Source organism: Salvelinus namaycush, chromosome 7 (genome assembly GCF_016432855.1).
Source record: "Salvelinus namaycush isolate Seneca chromosome 7, SaNama_1.0, whole genome shotgun sequence".
Lineage (NCBI taxonomy): Eukaryota > Metazoa > Chordata > Actinopteri > Salmoniformes > Salmonidae > Salvelinus > Salvelinus namaycush.
The window spans coordinates 21,593,356-21,612,390 of record NC_052313.1 but is presented as its reverse complement, the minus strand read 5'-3'; the positions used below and the strand labels follow the sequence as shown (position 1 = coordinate 21,612,390).

General features: G+C 47.6%; 1 protein-coding gene across 2 annotated transcripts in view; it reads right to left on the bottom strand.

The window, feature by feature from the left end:
• The window catches only part of sulf1 (sulfatase 1), a 67,241-nt gene that overhangs the window by 20,879 nt on the left and 27,327 nt on the right, over positions 1-19,035 (bottom strand). The window contains exons 2-10 of one of the 2 annotated variants that reach the window (XM_038997739.1): positions 18,407-18,632; positions 17,299-17,538; positions 15,856-16,007; positions 11,485-11,654; positions 7,407-7,557; positions 6,853-7,028; positions 5,084-5,212; positions 4,375-4,431; positions 1,083-1,218 (exon numbers count right to left, since the gene is read on the bottom strand). In XM_038997739.1, the coding sequence (XP_038853667.1) occupies positions 1,083-1,218; positions 4,375-4,431; positions 5,084-5,212; positions 6,853-7,028; positions 7,407-7,557; positions 11,485-11,654; positions 15,856-16,007; positions 17,299-17,538; positions 18,407-18,584 (1,389 nt within the window). In that variant the 5' untranslated portion in view covers positions 18,585-18,632. Of the gene's footprint in view, positions 1-1,082; positions 1,219-4,374; positions 4,432-5,083; positions 5,213-6,852; positions 7,029-7,406; positions 7,558-11,484; positions 11,655-15,855; positions 16,008-17,298; positions 17,539-18,406; positions 18,633-19,035 lie in introns of those variants that run through there. The other variant, XM_038997740.1, reaches the window with a different exon arrangement.

The following is a 19,035-nucleotide window of genomic DNA, read 5'->3' as shown; positions in this document are numbered from 1 at the left end:
CCAATTGAGATGGTTTGGGATGAGTTGGACCGCAGACTGAAGGAAAAGCAGCCAACAAGTGCTCAGCATTCCTTGTGAAGCTGGTAGAGAGAATGCCAAGAGTGTGAAAAGCTGTCATCAAGGCAAAGGATGGGTACTTTGAATAATCTAAAATATATTTGGGTTTGTTTAACACTTTTTTGGTTACTACATAATTCCATATGTGGTATTTCATAGTGTTGATGTCTTCACTATTATTCTACAATGTAGAAAATAGCACAAATATAGAAAATCCCTTGAATGAGTAGGTGTGTCCAAACTTTTGACTCATACTGTATAGGTATATAATGTATTACCTGAAAGAGGTAGGCTAGGACATCTATATATATAGGCTAATAACATTAGGGGAAATATTATGAAAGGTAGGCCTAAATATGCGCCAGCCTACTAATTATAGTGTTATATTTCAAAATTAAAATCTAAATTTGTTAGCCTGTTCTTGTAACATTGTAGGCCTCGTGCTGCAGCAGAATCGCATGCTCTCTCCCTGCTTCATCATGGTTTGAACTATGCGTGTAATTCAAGTCCATATTATTCAATATAGTAATACAGTTCACACTCAAAAAGATTAGCCTAGTGGAGCTAGTTTAATTTATTTACCCAAGAGAGCATACTCTATAGCTAGCTAGCTACATCTATGGGCTTTTATGTTTTTCTGTCCTTCGTAATCTGCAGTATCCTTTATCATATACGTATTGGGTAATGGCACAGTCATTTGGGCTTGGGCCTGGGCTCATTAACTGTCTTCAATGTAGGGCTCATAAAATGTCCATAAGGTATGGCTCATCAGGCTCAGGTAGCATCCGGCTTGAATTTTCAATCAAAGCTCTAATCAAATCCAGACATAGGCCTATTTGTATGCTTTATAATGCTTTTGAATGACACTTCCAGTTTTGGCGGGAAATACAGGGTTACTCGGGAGAAAAGTGATTTATTCTCGGGATGGAACATTTGTAAAATACGGGGAAAATATTCAATGCTAGTAGTGTGTGTGTGGGTTTGATTGTTTTTGTGTGCATGTGCGTGTGTGTGAATACACATACCTGCCCAGGCTGTTGGCAGGGCGTCTGGAACTCTGCCTGTTGACACACCTCTTTGACCTTCTTGTACTTGGGCAGGCTGTTGGTGTGAGGGGTGGTTGGACTGCCTCCACCGTCCTCCTTCTGCCTCAGGAGTTTCCTGTAGAGGAACACAGGAGAGGGTCAAGTCAGGTTAGGGGACAGGTATTGGTTAGGACAGTGGTAGAGGTGAGGGTTAGAGTAGGGGCAGGCTATTGGTGTGCTGGGTGGTTGAACTGCCTCTTACATCTTCGTCCTTCCTCAGGAGTTTACTGCAGACAGGAGGGACCGGGGAGGGTTAGGAGTTGTAGTCAGTTTTTTATTTATTTTTTAAACAAGCTGTGTGTCTGAAAATCTACGGAGAAGTAGCTTCCCATGCCAGGGCTCCACTCTAATGGTCTGTATCCCAAATGGCACACTATTCCCCATATAGTTCACTTCTTTCGACCATAGGGCCCTGGTTAAAAGTTGCGCACAATATAGGGAATAGGGCCCAATTTGGGTTGCAGACATTGACTGGTGTTGCTGTAGGCCTCCTGCCTTCCAGCTGCTGTTTGTGTGATGGGGTAATTAACGACAGAACACTGCTGTGCCTGAAATGAAAGACTGGTGACCTCTGACCTGTAGGGCTTTAGGCTGTTTAATCCACCATGTGTATGACGCCTGAACACTGGGGTTTTTCATCGGATGCATCCCAAATGGCACCCTATTCCCTATATAGTGAACTACTTTTGACCATAACCCAATGGGCCCTGGTCAAAAGTAATGCACCAGATGGGAAAAAGGGTGCCATTTGAGAGACACCCCCTCGCTCTGTTACTCAACAATGGAGAGAATCTACTGAGCCATCCATCATGCTTCTACTGGGGTCGGTGTTCAACCTCAACATACTGATAGCCCTGTCAGTGTTAGCCTGTTCCTGTTTCAAAACGACTGAGCCATCCATCACTTTGCTATTGTAGTGTACACTACATGGCTAAACGTACGTAGACACCTGCTCGTCGAACATCTCATAGAGAGCTACATTGGCTTCCGTAACTTCTCTGTTTCCTTTAACCTGTCAGACAGGACAAGACAATGCAGGACAGCAGTCACAGACACTCTCAAAGGCAAGGGGACAGGTTGTACTTTAGGGTCACAGTGTTCTGTTGTCATAGTTGTTATGCCTGTGCGTCCGGAGAATGCAGTCAGGGTTGGCAGTGCGGGTTGGTAGTAGAGTTGGCAGTAGGGTTGGCAGTGCGGGTTGGCAGTATAGTTGACTGTTGGTTGGCAGGGCCGTGTGGGTGTAAGGGCTAGAGTGGTGCCAGTGTGCCAAAGCCAGGAAGAGGTCAATGTGCTTTGCGCAGGGTAGAGCTGGCCAGGGCTGTGTAGGGCTGGCCAGAGCTGGCCAAGGCTGGGCAGAGATGGGCAGGGCTGGGTAGAGATGGGCAGGGCTGGGTAGAGATAGGCAGGGCTGGGTAGAGATGGGCAGGGTGAGTGGTGGTGTGAAGCTGGGCTGGGCCAGATGCCCGGGCTGGCTTTCCTGGCACTCGGAGGACACAAAGTAGCGTTAGTGTAGATGTAGCTGTGGTCCGCCGCCTGCTAGCTCAGACCGTAGTTAAAGCTAAAATTACAGCCGAGGACAGTTGTAAATACCTCACTATCAACAGGTTTCTGTACATAGAAATATGAGGGTATAGGAAGTAGGTATTGCTCAATAACACTATCATTTCAAGCACTTTATGGCAGGGAACTAAACAGAGCACTGAATGAGCTGGAGGGGATGGCTTTAGATAATCTTACGCGTGAGGGGTTGCATCCCAAACGGCACAAAGGTTTCTCTCCTGCTACATGTCTCAGAGCTGGGAGGTTTCCTTCAGTGTGCACCTGGCATTACCGCAGCTCAGAGTGTTCACAAACACAGACAAAGCCTATAGAAACACACCAGATCATATCTTGACTGTGTGCTGTAGGCCTCGGTTCTCTCACGACTGGCATGCTCACTCACGAATGCTTCTTTACACACAGTGGCAGCAACACGTCCTGTGCGTGTGTGTCGTATGAGACTTCCTGTCCTTCCTCAGGTAACATTAGACGATGTCTAACACGCACAGCCCACGTCAATGTTGTGCATGTATAACTCCGCTGCTCTGCCATGCTTGTATCCGGCTGGCTCCCCTCCCATCAGCCAGAGCAAGGACACACAGACAGACAGTGACAACTCCAGGTTACCGTCTACCTCCAAAATGGCACTCTATTCCCTATATAGTGCACTATATAGGAAATAGGGTGCAATTTGAGACACAGACACGGTCTCTCTTCCCAGCCTTGAACACTTGCAACACAGGCCCCACACAAGGAGGACAAAGGCAATGTATATGTCCCAAATGGTATTCCCTATGTAGTGAACACATTTTGACCAGGGCTTCTGAGTCTCTGAGTCTTACTGACACACAGCACAGGGGCCTCGGCCTGGGCTTGGCTGTGATCACGTTTTCTATTGCTGTCCCTATGGAGCTCTAGTCGAAGGTAGTGCATTATATAAGGAATAAGGTACTATTTGGGTCACAGCCTCTGTCTCCCACATTGGAAATGCAGGCCCAAATGAGCAGGCTGACAGACAAAGATGTCCCTTTAAAGCCCCGTGTGCCAACACCTGCCTGTGAGAACTGTCTCGATGCACCAGGCAGGCGTTTATAGATCCTAACATAGATCAAACAATGCTAAAAATGATATTCCCAACCTTCACCACCACGGTCTTCCCAGCCCACTGTGGGTCTGGAAGTGTCTGTCGGGCAGAAAGTGTGCGCGCGTGCGCACGTGTGTATGTACAGTATGTGTAGTAAATAAGTGGAAAGAATGTCTGGTTCGCTGTGAGGACGAGCATTCACACACCTATGGGTAACCTTATGGGCCCTGGTCAAAGGAAGTGCACTATATGGGGAATAGGGTGCTATTTGGGACGAAGGCTGTGTGAATGCTCGTCCGCTGCCTGACACGTTGGGGATTCAACGAAATGTACAATTGGTGTCACACATTTCTGTACTAACTGCTGACTTGGATCTGTGGTGTTGTGTGTGCCTTTTGCGTGCATGCATGTCTCTGTGTGTATGTGCATTCGTGTGTGTGTGTGTGTGTGTGTGTGTGTGTGTGTGTGTGTGTGTGTGTGTGTGTGTGTGTGTGTGTGTGTGTGTGTGTGTGTGTGTGTGTGTGTGTGTGTGTGTGTGTGTGTGTGTGTGTGTGTGTGTGTGTGTGTGTGTGTGTGTGGAGGGGATAGGAAGAAAGGACATCAGTTTACCCTCTCTCCACTAGGAATGTGTCCCTCCAGACTTTGGGTTTCCGATTGGGTTTGAATCTGGAAAAACAAAATCCACTTTAGTCCGTGTAATTCACATGGGCCTGCCTGTGGACTTACCAAATGTGCGTCCCAAATGGCAACCTATTTCTTATTTAGTGCACTACAAATGGCAACCTATTTCTTATTTAGTGCACTACTTTTATTTAGTGCACTACAGCACTACAGGGTAACCCTGTAGCGCACTATATAGGGAATAGAGTGCCATTTGGAACACACACCATGAGCTATGTTGGTCTTCAGTGTACAGCCAGCCAGAGTAAGTTATTACACAAGATGATTCTAGTATTGCTGAGGTTTTGTGGAGAAGCGATAACGAACTGAAATTTGTTCTGTATGTTCTGTATACTTTCTTTTTCCTTGCCATAGTGCTAAAAACTTTAAGGGGAATCTGGCATTCAAACCACAAAGTGGATGTACCAATCCCAGACTGTCCCTTTAAGATTCCATGAATGTGCAAAGATTGTTCAATTAGCTTTTTGGGGGGGCAGATTTCACTCACGTAAAAATACATATTATAAGTTTCTCTTGTATAAAAATACAAACTTTGTCCTTAGGGGACATCACGGTGAAATTCAAATGGCAGTCCATGTGTACCTGTTGATAAAGATATGAATAAGAAAATAGAATACAAATATGTGTCCATGTGTACCTGTTGCCAGTTTTCTCATGCTCCAGTAGTTGGAGGATGGACTTCCCATCCATGTCCGGAGGAGTGTCCAGCCCAGCGATGTGTAGGATGGTGGGAGCCAGGTCAATGTTCAACACCATTTGAGTGTTCCTGTGGAGAAACAAACACCATAAATAACACCACCATAAACAACAACATAGACACCATAAACAACCCCACCATGAACACCAACACCATAAACAACCACACCAACACCATAAACAACCACGCCAACATCATAAACAACCACACCAACACCATAAACAACCACACCAACACCATAAACAACAACATAGACACCATAAACACCACCACCATAAACAACAACACCAACACCATAAACAACCACACCATCACCATAAACACCAACACCACCAACAACCACACCAACACGATAAACAACCACACCAACACCATAAACAACCACACCAACACCATAATCAACAACAACATAGACACTATAAACAACACCACCATAAACACCAACACCCCAAACAACCACACCAACACCATAAACAACAACATAGACACCATAAACAACCACACCAACACCATAAACAACCACACCAACACCATAAACAACAACATAGACACCATAAACACCACCACCATAAACAACCACACCAACACCATAAACAACCACACCACCACCATAAACACCAACACCACAAACAACCACACCAACACCATAAACAACCACACCAACACCATAAACAACCACACCAACACCATAAACAACCACACCAACATCATAAACAACCACACCAACACCATAAACAACAACATAGACACCATAAACACCACCACCATAAACAACCACACCAACACCATAAACAACCAAACCAACACCATAAACACCAACACCACCAACACCACAAACAACCACACCAACACCATAAACAACCACACCAACACCACAAACAACCACAACACCACAAACAACCACACCAACACCATAAACAGCCACACCAACACGATAAACAACCACACCAACACCATAAACAACCACACCAACACCATAAACAACCAATCCAAAACCACAGACAACCACGCCCACACCATAAACAGCCACACCAACACCATAAACAACCACACCAACACCATAAACAATCACACCAACACCATAAACAACCACACCAACACCATAATCAACAACAACATAGACACTATAAACAACACCACCATAAACACCAACACCCCAAACAACCACACCAACACCATAAACAACCACACCAACACCATAAACAACCACACCAACACCATAAACAACAACATAGACACCATTAACACCAACACCATAAACAACCACACCACCACCATAAACACCAACACCACAAACAACCACACCAACACCATAAACAACCACACCAACACCATAATCAACAAAAATACCAAATGTTGTGACACTTTGCTCTTGAAAGTCCAATATCTTGAAAACGTTACTGCTGATGTGCAAAACATTTTGGGACTGTATCAACAGTGGACTAATGGAAAAAATACCACATTTTTGAGTGGAGTTATCCTTTAATGCTGAGTGCCAAACAGAGTGGCATTGATTTCCATTGTCAGTGTAATTTGGTATTGTTGTTGGTTATGGTAAGATAGTTTTTTGAGTGGATTTGTTCTTTAAGGAGAAAGATTGGGATTAAAGCTCTGGAACAGACTAGCGTCCTGTTCAGAGGGTGTACTTGTACATCAAGCAGCCTCACGCTACGCTATAGCCCGTTCTGGCTTGGACGAGGCTTACTTACACTGCTCCAGGCTCGACGTTGGGCCCTCTGAGGAAGAAGGGTACTCGGATGTCAAAGTCATAAGGCATTGACTTCCCCTTTACCAGTCCGAACTGACCGATGTGATAGCCATGGTCAGCAGTATAGATTACATAGGTGTTGTCCAGCTCTCCACTCTCTACCAACATCTCATATACCTGGGGAAAACACAGTCGTGTGTGTGTGAGCAAGGAACAGACACAAAGAGACAAATAGAGAAACTCACACCTCATGAGCTTATTACTACTGCACATACAGTACCAGTCAAAAGTTTGGACACACCTAATCATGCCAGTTTTTTTCTTGATTTTTTACTATTTCCTTCATTGTAGAATAATAGTGAAGACATCAAAACTATGAAATGACACATATGGAATCATGTAGTAGCCAAAAAAGTGTTAAAGAAATCAAAATATATGTTATATTTGAGATGAATTCAAAGTAGCCACCCTTTGCCTTGATGACAGCTTTGCACAGTATCTCCCTCCCTACACAAATTAAAACTAGAAAGTGTAGCTAGAAACAGATTGTCTTACCTTCTGAACAGAGTCGTCCACTGACATGAGCGTCTGTAGTCTCTTCCTGTGTAGGAAGTTAGTGAATTCCATGTGGATGGGCCTCATGGGGCCGGTGTACTGCATGATCCAGTGCTTATCCATGTTTGGGGCGTAGTTATAACTGGGGGTGCTGCAGAGAGGAGAGGAAACACAAGATAGTTAGTTAAAGAACTTATTTTTACCCATTCTGTTCTCTGCACATCAGTTTAGATGACGAAGAGGAGGTTGGTGAAGGGGACGACTCATAATAATGGCTGGAGTGAAGCTTGATGTGTTTGATAACATTCCATTTCATTCTGTTCCAGCCTTTACTATGAGCCCATCCTCTCCATTTAAAGTGTCACCAGCCACCATTGCTTGAGATGCACCCCAAATTCTCCCTCTGAGGACCTAGACCTTGCAATGCAGAGGCTATGAAAGACAGAACTAACACAGTGTGTCTGTTCAACCCTCACTAACAGTCCTGGAAATTGAGGAGGCAAGAGAAGCAAAACATGCAAGAGTCATCCGAATACCAACTAGCCATAAAGAAACCCTTTGTGTGTGTGTGTGTGTGTGTGTGTGTGTGCACGCACGCACACACATGTGTAACCCTTTAAGGTTTCAGCAGTAGTAGTCAGCAACCACCTGTCTGTCATTTCTCAGCCTCCTGCAGGTGTCAATGGCTGTGTCCCAAATGGCACCCTACTCCCTACATACAGTAGTGCACTACTACATTATGTAGGGAATAGGGTGCCATTTTTGGGCCACAGGTGTCTGTGGGTTCGACCCTGCTGTCTGCTCTGTTTGACAAGCATCAATAACCAAGATGTTTACTAAGGAAAATTCTCTCCCCCCCTCTCCCGCCATCCCCCCTCTCTCCCTCCTCTCACACTGAGTCGACAGACCTCTTGGCTAAGAGGAGTCATTTGAGGGTTGGCACATGCGTAAGAAAATAATAGCCGTGTTGGATTCTGGGCCCACAAGTCAAGTTGGTTACAAGCCCTGGACTGTGAAGACAAGACGTGGGTAAACAGAGAGAGAGAGTTGTTGGTAGATGTGGAGGTGTAAAGAGACATCGACTGAGGCATTGGCTGGTACAGATGTGTGTGTGTCGTTGCTGGGAGCTGTGATGAGGTCTATAGAGACAGGTTCAGTACACCTGTCTACTGTGGTGCTGGCTTTTGGTTTAGATGCTGACGAGGAACGTTCCAGAGACATCGGGTAGTTCAGACAAGGATATTTCACACCACATTCCCTGATGCTGCAAATCCTTAGTGCATTTAGCTGTTAGAATGTTGCACAGTAAAGCAGTTAAACAGCTAAACCCTGTCTGTCGTAAATCAAAAATGGGCGTCTGTAGTTTAAGGGAACTGTGGAAGGGGACGGTTTGATGTTAACGTCATTAACATTCCTGACCCAAGGTGTAGCTCTCCCTCTCTGCATCACAAGTCACACCCTATTCCCTATGTGATGCACTACTTTTGACAAAGGCCCATAGGGGATAGTGTGCCATTTAGGACGCACCCTGGGAAGAAGAACAACTGGATTTTTTTACTAGATTTTTTATTTAACCTTAATTTAACTCGGCAAGTCAGTTAAGAACAAATTGTTATTTACAGTGATGGCCTACCCTGGCCAAACCCGGACGACGCTGGGCCAATTGTGCGCCGCCCTATGGGACTCCCAATCATGACTGGATGTGATACAGCCTGGATTCGAACCAGGGACTGTAGTGATGCCCCATGCAGTGCCTTAGACCGCTGCGCCACTCGGGAGCCCGGGGACGTGAATTAGGAACCTGACAAACCCTCACAGAAAACCACAAGAAGTGGTTTTATTTCTTTAAGTACATGTTAGGGTGTACTAATACACTTTGACTGGCAGTAGATGTCTAAACATATTCTGACTATGAGCTAGCTACACCTCGGTATTGTGTGGTGTCTGAACAAGACAAAGCTGAACATTTAGCTTTAGGGTGAAAATAACCTTAAACTAAAGGGCCTTAACCCCTTGCTCTATCCCAAGCTGAATGTATAGCCCTTTAAATGGTGTGGTGTGGTTGTAGTCTAAGCTGAACACTAACCCTGAGAGCCATAGCCAATCCCAGACTAATACCCTTTAGAACCCTGGCTAGATGTATTCTGTGTCCAAAATGGCACCATATTTCCTATATAGCGTACTACTTTTGACCAGGGCCCATAAGGCTGTGGTCAAAAGTAGTGCACTATATAGGGAATGGAGTGTCATTTGGGAGGCAGCCAGACACTGACCCTGAGAACCTTGACGTATAAAGGTATAGTGTGACAGGTGTATGTGTCCTATAGGCCTCTCCCTATGTGAGCTGGGCTCATTCTCCTGACCCCAACATTCCTTGTTCCCTCAGAGGTGCCCAGCCTAGACCCCAGCCCCCGGTGGCCCTGTGCCCAGAGACAAGCCTCTTTGTGGGGCTTATTAGACCTCCTGGCTGGGCGGGTGAAGAACACAATGGAGGTCTGAGGAGGAAAGGGGAGGAGGGCAAGAGTTACCACAACTCAATCAGAGGAGAGGGGAACTTCCATAAGTAAGACGTTAAGCCTGCAACCTAGAGCTCTACTTGGAAAAAGGCTGGTTTGATGCTACTCACAATCTCTGGGTAGAGGAACCATCAATGGTGCACCAATGCCCATGAAGACATGCCACCCACATCAGACCATGCCTGGCACCTGTTCCTCTTCCCACTACACTGACCCTGGTGCTCACCACACACATGGTAACCTTGGCAACCCCCATGACCCCCCCCCCCCCCACTCAACAGAGGCCTAAAACCCTCCCCCCAATACCCCTCTCTTTCCCTACCTCTACCCACTCACACATCCGGGGGCCTAGTACCCCCAGCCACCCCCCCTCCTGCCTCACCTCCAACCCCCCCCTCACCACCAACTCTTGGACCCTCGACCCCCCTCCCCAGCCTGGAGGCTTGTGCTAAAAATACATGAATAATGTCACAAAGGCCTGCCTGCTCCAGAACATACAATGCATTCCTCACATCCCTACAGCCATGGGGAGAAGGGGCTGATTGATATAGACAGGGTCAGGATGTCCCAGGGAATGAAAAAGCAGGAAGCGAGAGAGGCAGAGAGGGAAGGGAGAGGGGGAGGGGGGAGAGAGGGAGGGGGAAGGGAGAGGTAGGGATGAAGGGAGAGAGGGTGAGGAAGGGAGAAGAGCGGGGGGAGTAGGAAGAGGAGAGAGAGGGACAGAGAGTGGGATAAAGAGAAAGTAATAGAGAACAAGAAAGAGAGATGGAGAGAGAGAGAGCGGGAGAGAGAGAGATCATGAATGAAGGGCAGGAGAGTGAGGGACAAAAAGAGAGAACAAACTGCCTAAACCTGACCCTGGTCTCCCACCCTGTCTTCTAGCCTCAGGACACGACTTCCAGGAGTGGAGGAGAGCAGCACAGAGCTGAGGAGGGATATAGAGCAGGGAGGTCGGGAGAGAGGCCGCCCTGTTCGGAACCATAGGAATATAATCATAATTCTATATCATGATATTTCTATGATCGGAGGGCTGCCACAGTTCTGATGCTCCTGGATGAGAGCTCCACTACCGTGGGCTTGGCCTGAGAGCTCAGTGTCCTCTCCCAGAAAGATACGTTCCCTGACTATTCTTAGACGATAAATCACATCAGTTTCCCCCTGCCAGTCAGAAGGGTTTGCCAGAGGAGCGTTTTAGCAGCCTGTCATCATCTAACGACCAGGGGAAGGGTCTGTATCCCACATGGCACCCTATTCCCTATGTAGTGCACTTCTTTTGACTAGGTCCAATGGGATTATGGTCAAAAGCAGTGCACTATATATGTAGGGAATAGGGTGCCATTAAGGACACTGTCTTGGAGTACACAGAACTGTAATAATGTTTAGAAAATATGTGGAGATAATGGCTGCCAATCATAAACCACAGCACTTCAGACTTAGGGAAAATTCCCCATTGCAGCAAATACAGTGTTTGTGTTTGTGTGTGAATCCATGCATCTGTCTGTGTGTGTATGCATGTATCTCTGCGCGCATGTGTGTGTCCGTGCGTAGTGTGTCTGACTCACATGTGTTGCGATGCGTTGGGGAACATCTCTGAGTACTGTGGGGCTGAGTCCTCTGGGCCATGGGGGGCAGCATGGCTGAGGACCATCATCACTGGCCGGTGAGGGTATACCTTCTTGGACATCCGGAAGAAGTTGATACTGTCGTTGGTGATAAGGTCCGTGAAATAGTCCTGCAACGGGGAAAAACGTAGTATTAGCTTAAATACTCATTGTGTGGACAAAACGGTTTGTATTGTACAGGTTAGGCTACAAGGGGTGATTTCTTTAGTCCTGGACTTCAGAGCGTGTTTAATGGAGACTATCCATAGAAAGTGCTTCATCGTCTAGCAATTGGCATAATCTGCATCCGGGAAGCCCGACCCAAAAGTTCAAAGTCTCTTCTTTTCCAATGTCGTGGTCCTTTAACAGCAGGTCAAAGTAACATGGCTGCTGTCTTTTACATGTTGTTTAATGCCTATTAGTTTTGACCTATCCAGGGCTGTCCCTCAAATGGCACCCTCTTCCCTAAATAATGTGCTACTTTTGACCAGAGCAGCCCAGATCTGCACAGAACATTAGACACAGAGAAACCACTATACTGCTCTCCTAATTCCTCCTAACTCCCAATCCAGTAGCAATCCATTGAGTTAGCAGCTGGCTACTCGCCTGTGTGTGTTTGCAGTGTGTGTGTGTGCATGTGAGCTCTGCATGTGTGTGCGTGCGCGTGTGCATGTGTGTAAGCGGCTGCCTCATGAGTGGTTCTGTGAGCCGGGGGGACAGTATTGGCTATGACACCGGTGTTGACACTAACACTTGATGGTGAGAGGAGGTCAGTGGTCTCAGCCGGCGCGGTGTTATGACAACACTGAAGTCTCCCCCTCTCTCGCCCTCTCTCCCTTTCCTCTCTCTCACTTTATCCCTCAATCTCTCTCTCTCTCACACACACACACACACACACACCCTCTCTCTCAAAAGAAAGGAGAAATGTACAGATCAGGCAAGACTGTGGAGCAACGGGCTTGGGGCTGGTCGGGTCAGGTGGGGGCCTCACTAGGAGCCTCAACCTAGCTACAGTGCACTAACCCTAGGGTGGAACAAAGAGGGAGAGGGGGTAGGAGATGGGAAGGACACCTGGTTCTCCTCACCCTTTACCCCCCAGGCAGACCCTCTCTCCCCTGGGTAACGCTAACAGGGTCTCTGGGTCAGGCTGCGGAGAGGTTAAGGGCTGGAGCTGAGGATGGCTGGTTTAAGAGAGGGAACGAGTGGCACAGCAGTATAAAACACTGCATCTCAGTGCTAGAGGCGTCACTACAGACACCCTGGTTCGAATCCAGGCGCACAACTGGCCCAGCGTCGTCCGGGTTTGGCCGTCATTGTAAATAAGAATTTGTTCTTAACTGACTCGCCTAGTTAAATAAAAGGTTAAATAAAATGTTAAAAAACGAACGTCAGCCGTGAACAGCCATGCACAGCAGATCACCTGCTGGGTGTCCACCAAAAGTGGCGAACCGTTGGGGAAGTTCAGCCCAATGCTCTGTGGTCAGATGCAATAGGACCTGACGTTGCTTATGATGTGTCCTCTCTCTAAGGCTGTTACCTAGAGGCCTCGTCCTCCAAGGCTTCAGCAGAGCTGAAAGGGGAAGAGAAATGTATCCACTCTTGGACAATGTGCTGTGTTGCAGTATGCCTATTACCATTCATTACCTTGACGACATTAGCAGCGGTATGTCACGACCACTGACCCAGTAATCCCATATGTCTGAAGCTAAGCCGGAGAAACTCTAATCCATCTACTGGGAAGTTCACGTCAGAGTGTTCACTACCTTCCCGTCACTTTAACTAGCCTAAGTCTGCACCCTGCGGCCCAAAATGGAAACATTATTCCCTAGATCGTGCACTACTTCTAACAAGTGTCCTATGGACCCCTGGTCAAAAGTAGTGCGCTATATAGGGAATAAGGTGTCATTTGGGACAGCTGGAGGGTAACTCAGGTCAGAGTCACGGTGGTTTGGAGGAGAGTAGGACGATAATACCATGGTAATGCCATGTGCGTGCAATCTACCAGCCTCTCCCTCCCTCGAGCCAGTAAGTCATTAAAGGCAGCTATAAAACCATTAATAGCTCCAAGATGAATCACGTTAAATCTGATTTATACCATTTCAGGGAAATCCCGCTAACCCTAGATTCACTTTGACCTGACAGGGTTCCTGGCAGGGCTGACAGAGTGCAATGGTGCCATGCTAACGTGCCGCTGGTTAAAGTCATGCTTAGCTAATAGTTATGGCAACTTGAGAGAGAGAGAAAAAAACATTCCCATGAAGACCACAGCTCCTTTAAGAGTTTCTTTAGGAAGTTCAGCTTGAGGGGACACTGAATGGGGCCGTCAGTCTGTCATGGAGTGAGAGGCAAGCCTGAAAAAGCTGGAGAAGCGGAGGGCGGGAGTGAAATCCTTGGGCATGTGTATCACATCCTGAGTCCCAACTCAGAGCTTTACAAATGGAGACGGAAAGTTCCTGGTAGTGAATACATGGTCAAATCAACAGAATTTGAAGATGCACTGGCATTGCCCTTGTGTGTGAACTGTACACACAGAGAGATGTTCCCTGAACTTCTCACCGTCTATTGACCCTCTACTGCCCACTGTGACTGGTGACTGCCCAGTGAACTGTACACAGGAGGACTGCCATCCCCATCATTTTCACTGTCCACAAGTCTACATAATGGGATCTGGCGAGTGTGTGTGTGTGTGTGTGTGTGTGTGTGTGTGTGTGTGTGTGTGTGTGTGTGTGTGTGTGTGTGTGTGTGTGTGTGTGTGTGTGTGTGTGTGTGTGTGTGTGTGTGTGTGTGTGTGTGTGTGTGTGTGTGGTACAGTATGCGTGCGTGCCTGTGTGTGTGTGTTTCCACTGCCCACCCCAGTGGTTTTAATTTATAGGGTCCACTTGGGTCTGAAACCACAACATGCTCGACTACTCGTCTCCCAATCCCGTAAACACCTCAGCCTCAACTCGTGGGTAACTTAACACCTCCGTCTAACTCAACAAGACAAGCCATTTGACGTCTGAGTACCATGCCAAGCATTTATTTACCCATCCTTCTGACAGCCACTGAAACACCCTGGTCAACATGAACCCACACCATGAATTCCCCATGCCCTTTTGACTAAGCTAGCTGGCAGGACGTTGACACAGAGCAGGGGATGCATCCCAAATGGCACCCTATTCCCTATGCAGTGTACTACTTTGACCAGGGTCCATAGGGCTCTGGTCAGAAAATAGTGCACTATATAGGGAATAGGGTGCCATTTGGGATGCACCCCAGCACTGGGAAAGACTGACAGCTTTTACTAAAAACACATAGAGAGATGGGAGAGGGGGGCGCCCTCCTGATGCCATGCGGAAGCCCCATCCCCTCCACAATCATGGAGTTATCACTTCACTCCTAGCCAGCGTCTGACACTGACATGACAAAATGATTCCCCTTCCTTTAGCCATCCAGAGATGTACAGTAGCATGGAGAGACTCCACAACACCCAGAGAGAGAGAGAGAGAGAGAGATACAGAAAGAGAGTGAGAGAGACAGAAAGAGAGAGAGATAGAGAAAGAATAACAGAAGCATACGAACTCCACAACCTCAGAAAGAGACAGAAAGAGAGAGAGAGAGAGAGACAGAGAGAGAGATAGAGATAGATAAAAACAGACAGAGAGCGCGAGAGAGACACAAAGAGAGTTAGAGAGAGACACAGAGAGACAGAGAGAGAGATAAAGAGACAAATAGGCTGAGAGACAGAGAGAGAGAGAGAGATAAAGAGACAGATAGGCTGAGAGACAGAGAGAGAGAGAGAGAGAAAGAGAGAGAGAGAGAGAGAGAAAGCGAGAAAACAAAAGCAGGGTGGTCATTTCTAAGAGTAATGTAACTTCTAACCCCCTGGAGGCAGCCAGCGTGTCTGCTTTACGATCTTTAAACGTTGTGGCACGCCACAATAAAATAAAACTGTCTCTCAGAGCAAACTCCCGAGACGCCACTTCAAATTACTCATTTCAACACTTCCCCTTTAATTTACCCAGGATTCCTAGCCTGGCTAGGGCATGCCAGAGATATAAACCAATAGGAACCCTGCAATTAGCCGGGAAAAGACCTTACATTCAATTACATTCAGTCATAAAGGAAGAACAAATAGGTGATTGAGATTAATGGGGCATCTTTAAGAGCAGACAAGGATTGGACGCACGCACGCACGCACGCACACACACGCACACGCACACACACACACACACACACACACACACACACACACACACACACACACACACACACACACACACACACACACACACACACACACACACACACACACACACACAGGGAACACCACTAGCAGGCATGCAGACATACCTTGGCATATTCTGCGCCGTGCTTCTCCTTGTAACCGTTCCGACAGACGGTGTAATTATAAAAGCGGGAATTTTTTATCAGCCCCACCCACTCCCGCCACCCAGGAGGGATGTAGCTGCCGTTGTACTCATTCAGGTACTTCCCAAAGAACGCTGGGATGGAACAGAGGAGAGAGAGAAACGAGAATTACAATTAGAGAAACTTTCATGTAGAAATGTTACTTTGGCTTCACAGACATTAAAACATCATCCTCGAAAAGAGCACAAGATATTGGCTCTGATTTATTGTCTGTAAGAACCTGCAAGAAATGTCTCTATCTAATGATTCACTGGCAATTTTTGGATGCTTGGCGAGCAATGTTTCTCATAACCACAGAGTAGGGTAGTGAACTGACGCGATAAATATCAGCAATTTTTTTCCCTGTTGTGTGACCTTTCTCTGACCCTAACACCCCACAAACACCTCAGCCCCATGAATCCTGTACCTGGAACTGTTTGTGTGCCTCTAACTCTGTCCCTCCCTCTCTCTTCTCCTAACCAAACATCTCTCTATCTCTCCCCAGTAGAAGCCTCCTGGGCACGTGGCCAGTCTACCCAGAGAGAGCTAATTGTAGACCAACATATCAGCTCCAAAACCACAGCCCTCTTCGCTCTGCAAGCCACAGGACCCCATTGAGCTGCCCAGCCCAGAGCCTGTACGCCTCCCCACATGCCTGGCCTCCAAGCCATCACTCAGGCAGACACTAGCTGATGAGCCCCGACAGGAGCCTGGCACCCAACCCATGTTTGCATTTCTCACAGCAGACAGACAGGCAGGGAGCAGGCAGGGAGGGAGGGAGGGAGGCAGATAGAGGGAGGCAGATAGAGAGGGAGGGAGGCTGGCAGATAGAGAGGGAGGGAGGCAGGCAGATAGAGGGGGGGAGACAGGCAGATAAAGGGGGAGGGAGACAGGCAGATAAAGGGGGAAGGAGACAGGCAGATAAAGGGGGAGGAGACAGGCAGATAAAGGGGGAGGGAGACAGGCAGATAGAGGGGGAGGGAGACAGGCAGATAGAGGGGGAGGAGACAGGCAGATAGAGGGGGAGGGAGGCAGGGAGATAGAGGGGGAGGGAGGCAGGCAGATATAGGGGGAGGGAGACAGGCAGATAGAGGGGGAGGGAGACAGGCTGATAGATTGGGAGGGAGACAGATAGAGGGGGAGGGAGACAGATAGAGGGGGAGGGAGACAGATCGAGGGGGAGGGAGACAGATCGAGGGGGAGGGAGGCAGGGAGGGATGAGGGGAAGGAGGCAGATATAGAGGGAGGGAGACAGGCGAACGGAGGGACGGTTCCAGTAAAAAATGTGTGTTTGACTAACAGGAGTGATTGTCAACAGGCATTTGGGGAGCTGGTGACTGACTGAACTCTGACAGGGAGTGTGTGTGCCACTCTGTACCACCTTACCTGTCCTGTATCCTGTATTGTTGAGGTAGACGGCGAAGGAGCGTGGTTCATGCTGGGCCTGCCAGGACGGTGAAGAACAGTTCTCGTTGTTGGTGTAGGTGTTGTGATTGTGAACGTACTTCCCAGTCAGCATGGACGAGCGCGACGGACAGCACATGGGCGTGCTCACAAAGGCATTGGTGAACGAGGTGCCTCCATCTTCCATTATCTTACGAGTCTTATTCATCACCTGAAGAGAACCTAGAGGGGAGGAGTAGCGAGGAGAAGGGAGAAATGAGGAAAGAAATACATTAAAAGACGAACAGCAAGTTGAACAGTTATCCAGAAACATTTCCATGTGTCGCTGACACCAATTGTCACAGACTGCGGTCTTATAGACTTCACAGTGACCCATGTAACTAGATTACAATTGACACAGTTCCGACTGTTCTGGACTGCCTAGCTTTTACACGGTTCCATTTGTAGATCTTCCTTCATGACTTTTTAACCTGCTGCTCAGTAGTGACAGTGTGGGAGATGGATTTTTGTCAGAGAGGAGGATTGCACCATTGCATTTCCCTGTGGGGAAACACTATGGTCAAACTAGGATTGGAGCTTTTCGCATCCCATCCTATTCTGTCAGAGTAATAAGTAACCATAATCCATTACACAAACACTGTACACCGCTCCACAAGGCCAGATGGCCCCTCTATCTGTTTGCGCTTCTGTCTGGGAGACAGAGGGAGCGAGAGAGAGGTGAGGATGTTCTCAGTCCCAGAGCGGTAGATAGCAGGGCCAACCATGCACCCTGTAGATTACAACACTGATCCACAGAGCACCTTATAGTGGTAGTGACCAATACAAGACCACCACTATAGTCCCAGACCTCCGTAGGACAGACCGAGAGATGTACACTAGGAACCAAATGGAAGGAAACGGGCAGAAAGAGTGAGGGTCCTACCTGAATTTGTCCAATAAAAATGCTTGTTCTCATTTTCTGTTACAAAACGTTTTGCTACAGTGTGCACTAATGAAAACAACCCAGATTCATACAGCTAAGGCAGCTCTTACAAAATACAGCTAACAGGACCACTGCCAGACCTCCAGGGGATCAGCATGACAGTCTTACCAAGCTCCGTGTCCTGATCGTCGGTTATGATGAGGATGATGTTGGGCCTAATGTTCCTGCGGTCCCTCTGGATGCGTCCCCTCAGGCCTCCCTGGGCTCTGGTGGTGCTGAATGCTGAACAGCCCTGGTCCCAACCCAGGGACAGCAGGCCCAGCCAGGACACACACACCAGCAGCATGGCGGAGGGAAGAAACCCACTGGAGCTCTCTCACTTCTGAGGAGGAGTCTGAGGAGAGAGAGAGACAGACAGACAGACAGACAGACAGACAGACAGACAGACAGAGAGAGAGAGAGAGAGAGAGAGAGAGAGAGAGAGAGAGAGAGAGAGAGAGAGAGAGAGAGAGAGAGAGAGAGAGAGAGAGAGAGAGAGAGAGAGAGAGAGAGAGAGAGAGAGAGAGAGAGAGAGAGAGAGAAGGTGTTAGTCGAGATGCAGTATTTACTGACACACTGTTGACAACATGTAATTAAAGAGAGACAACGAGAGAGAGAGAGAGAGAGAGAGAGAGAGCAACAATGAGAGTGAAAGGCAGAGTGAACGTGAGACAGTAACATATACTGAGTGTGCAAAACATTAGGAACACCTTACTAATATTGAGTTGCATCCCGCTTTTGCCCTCAGAACAGCCTCA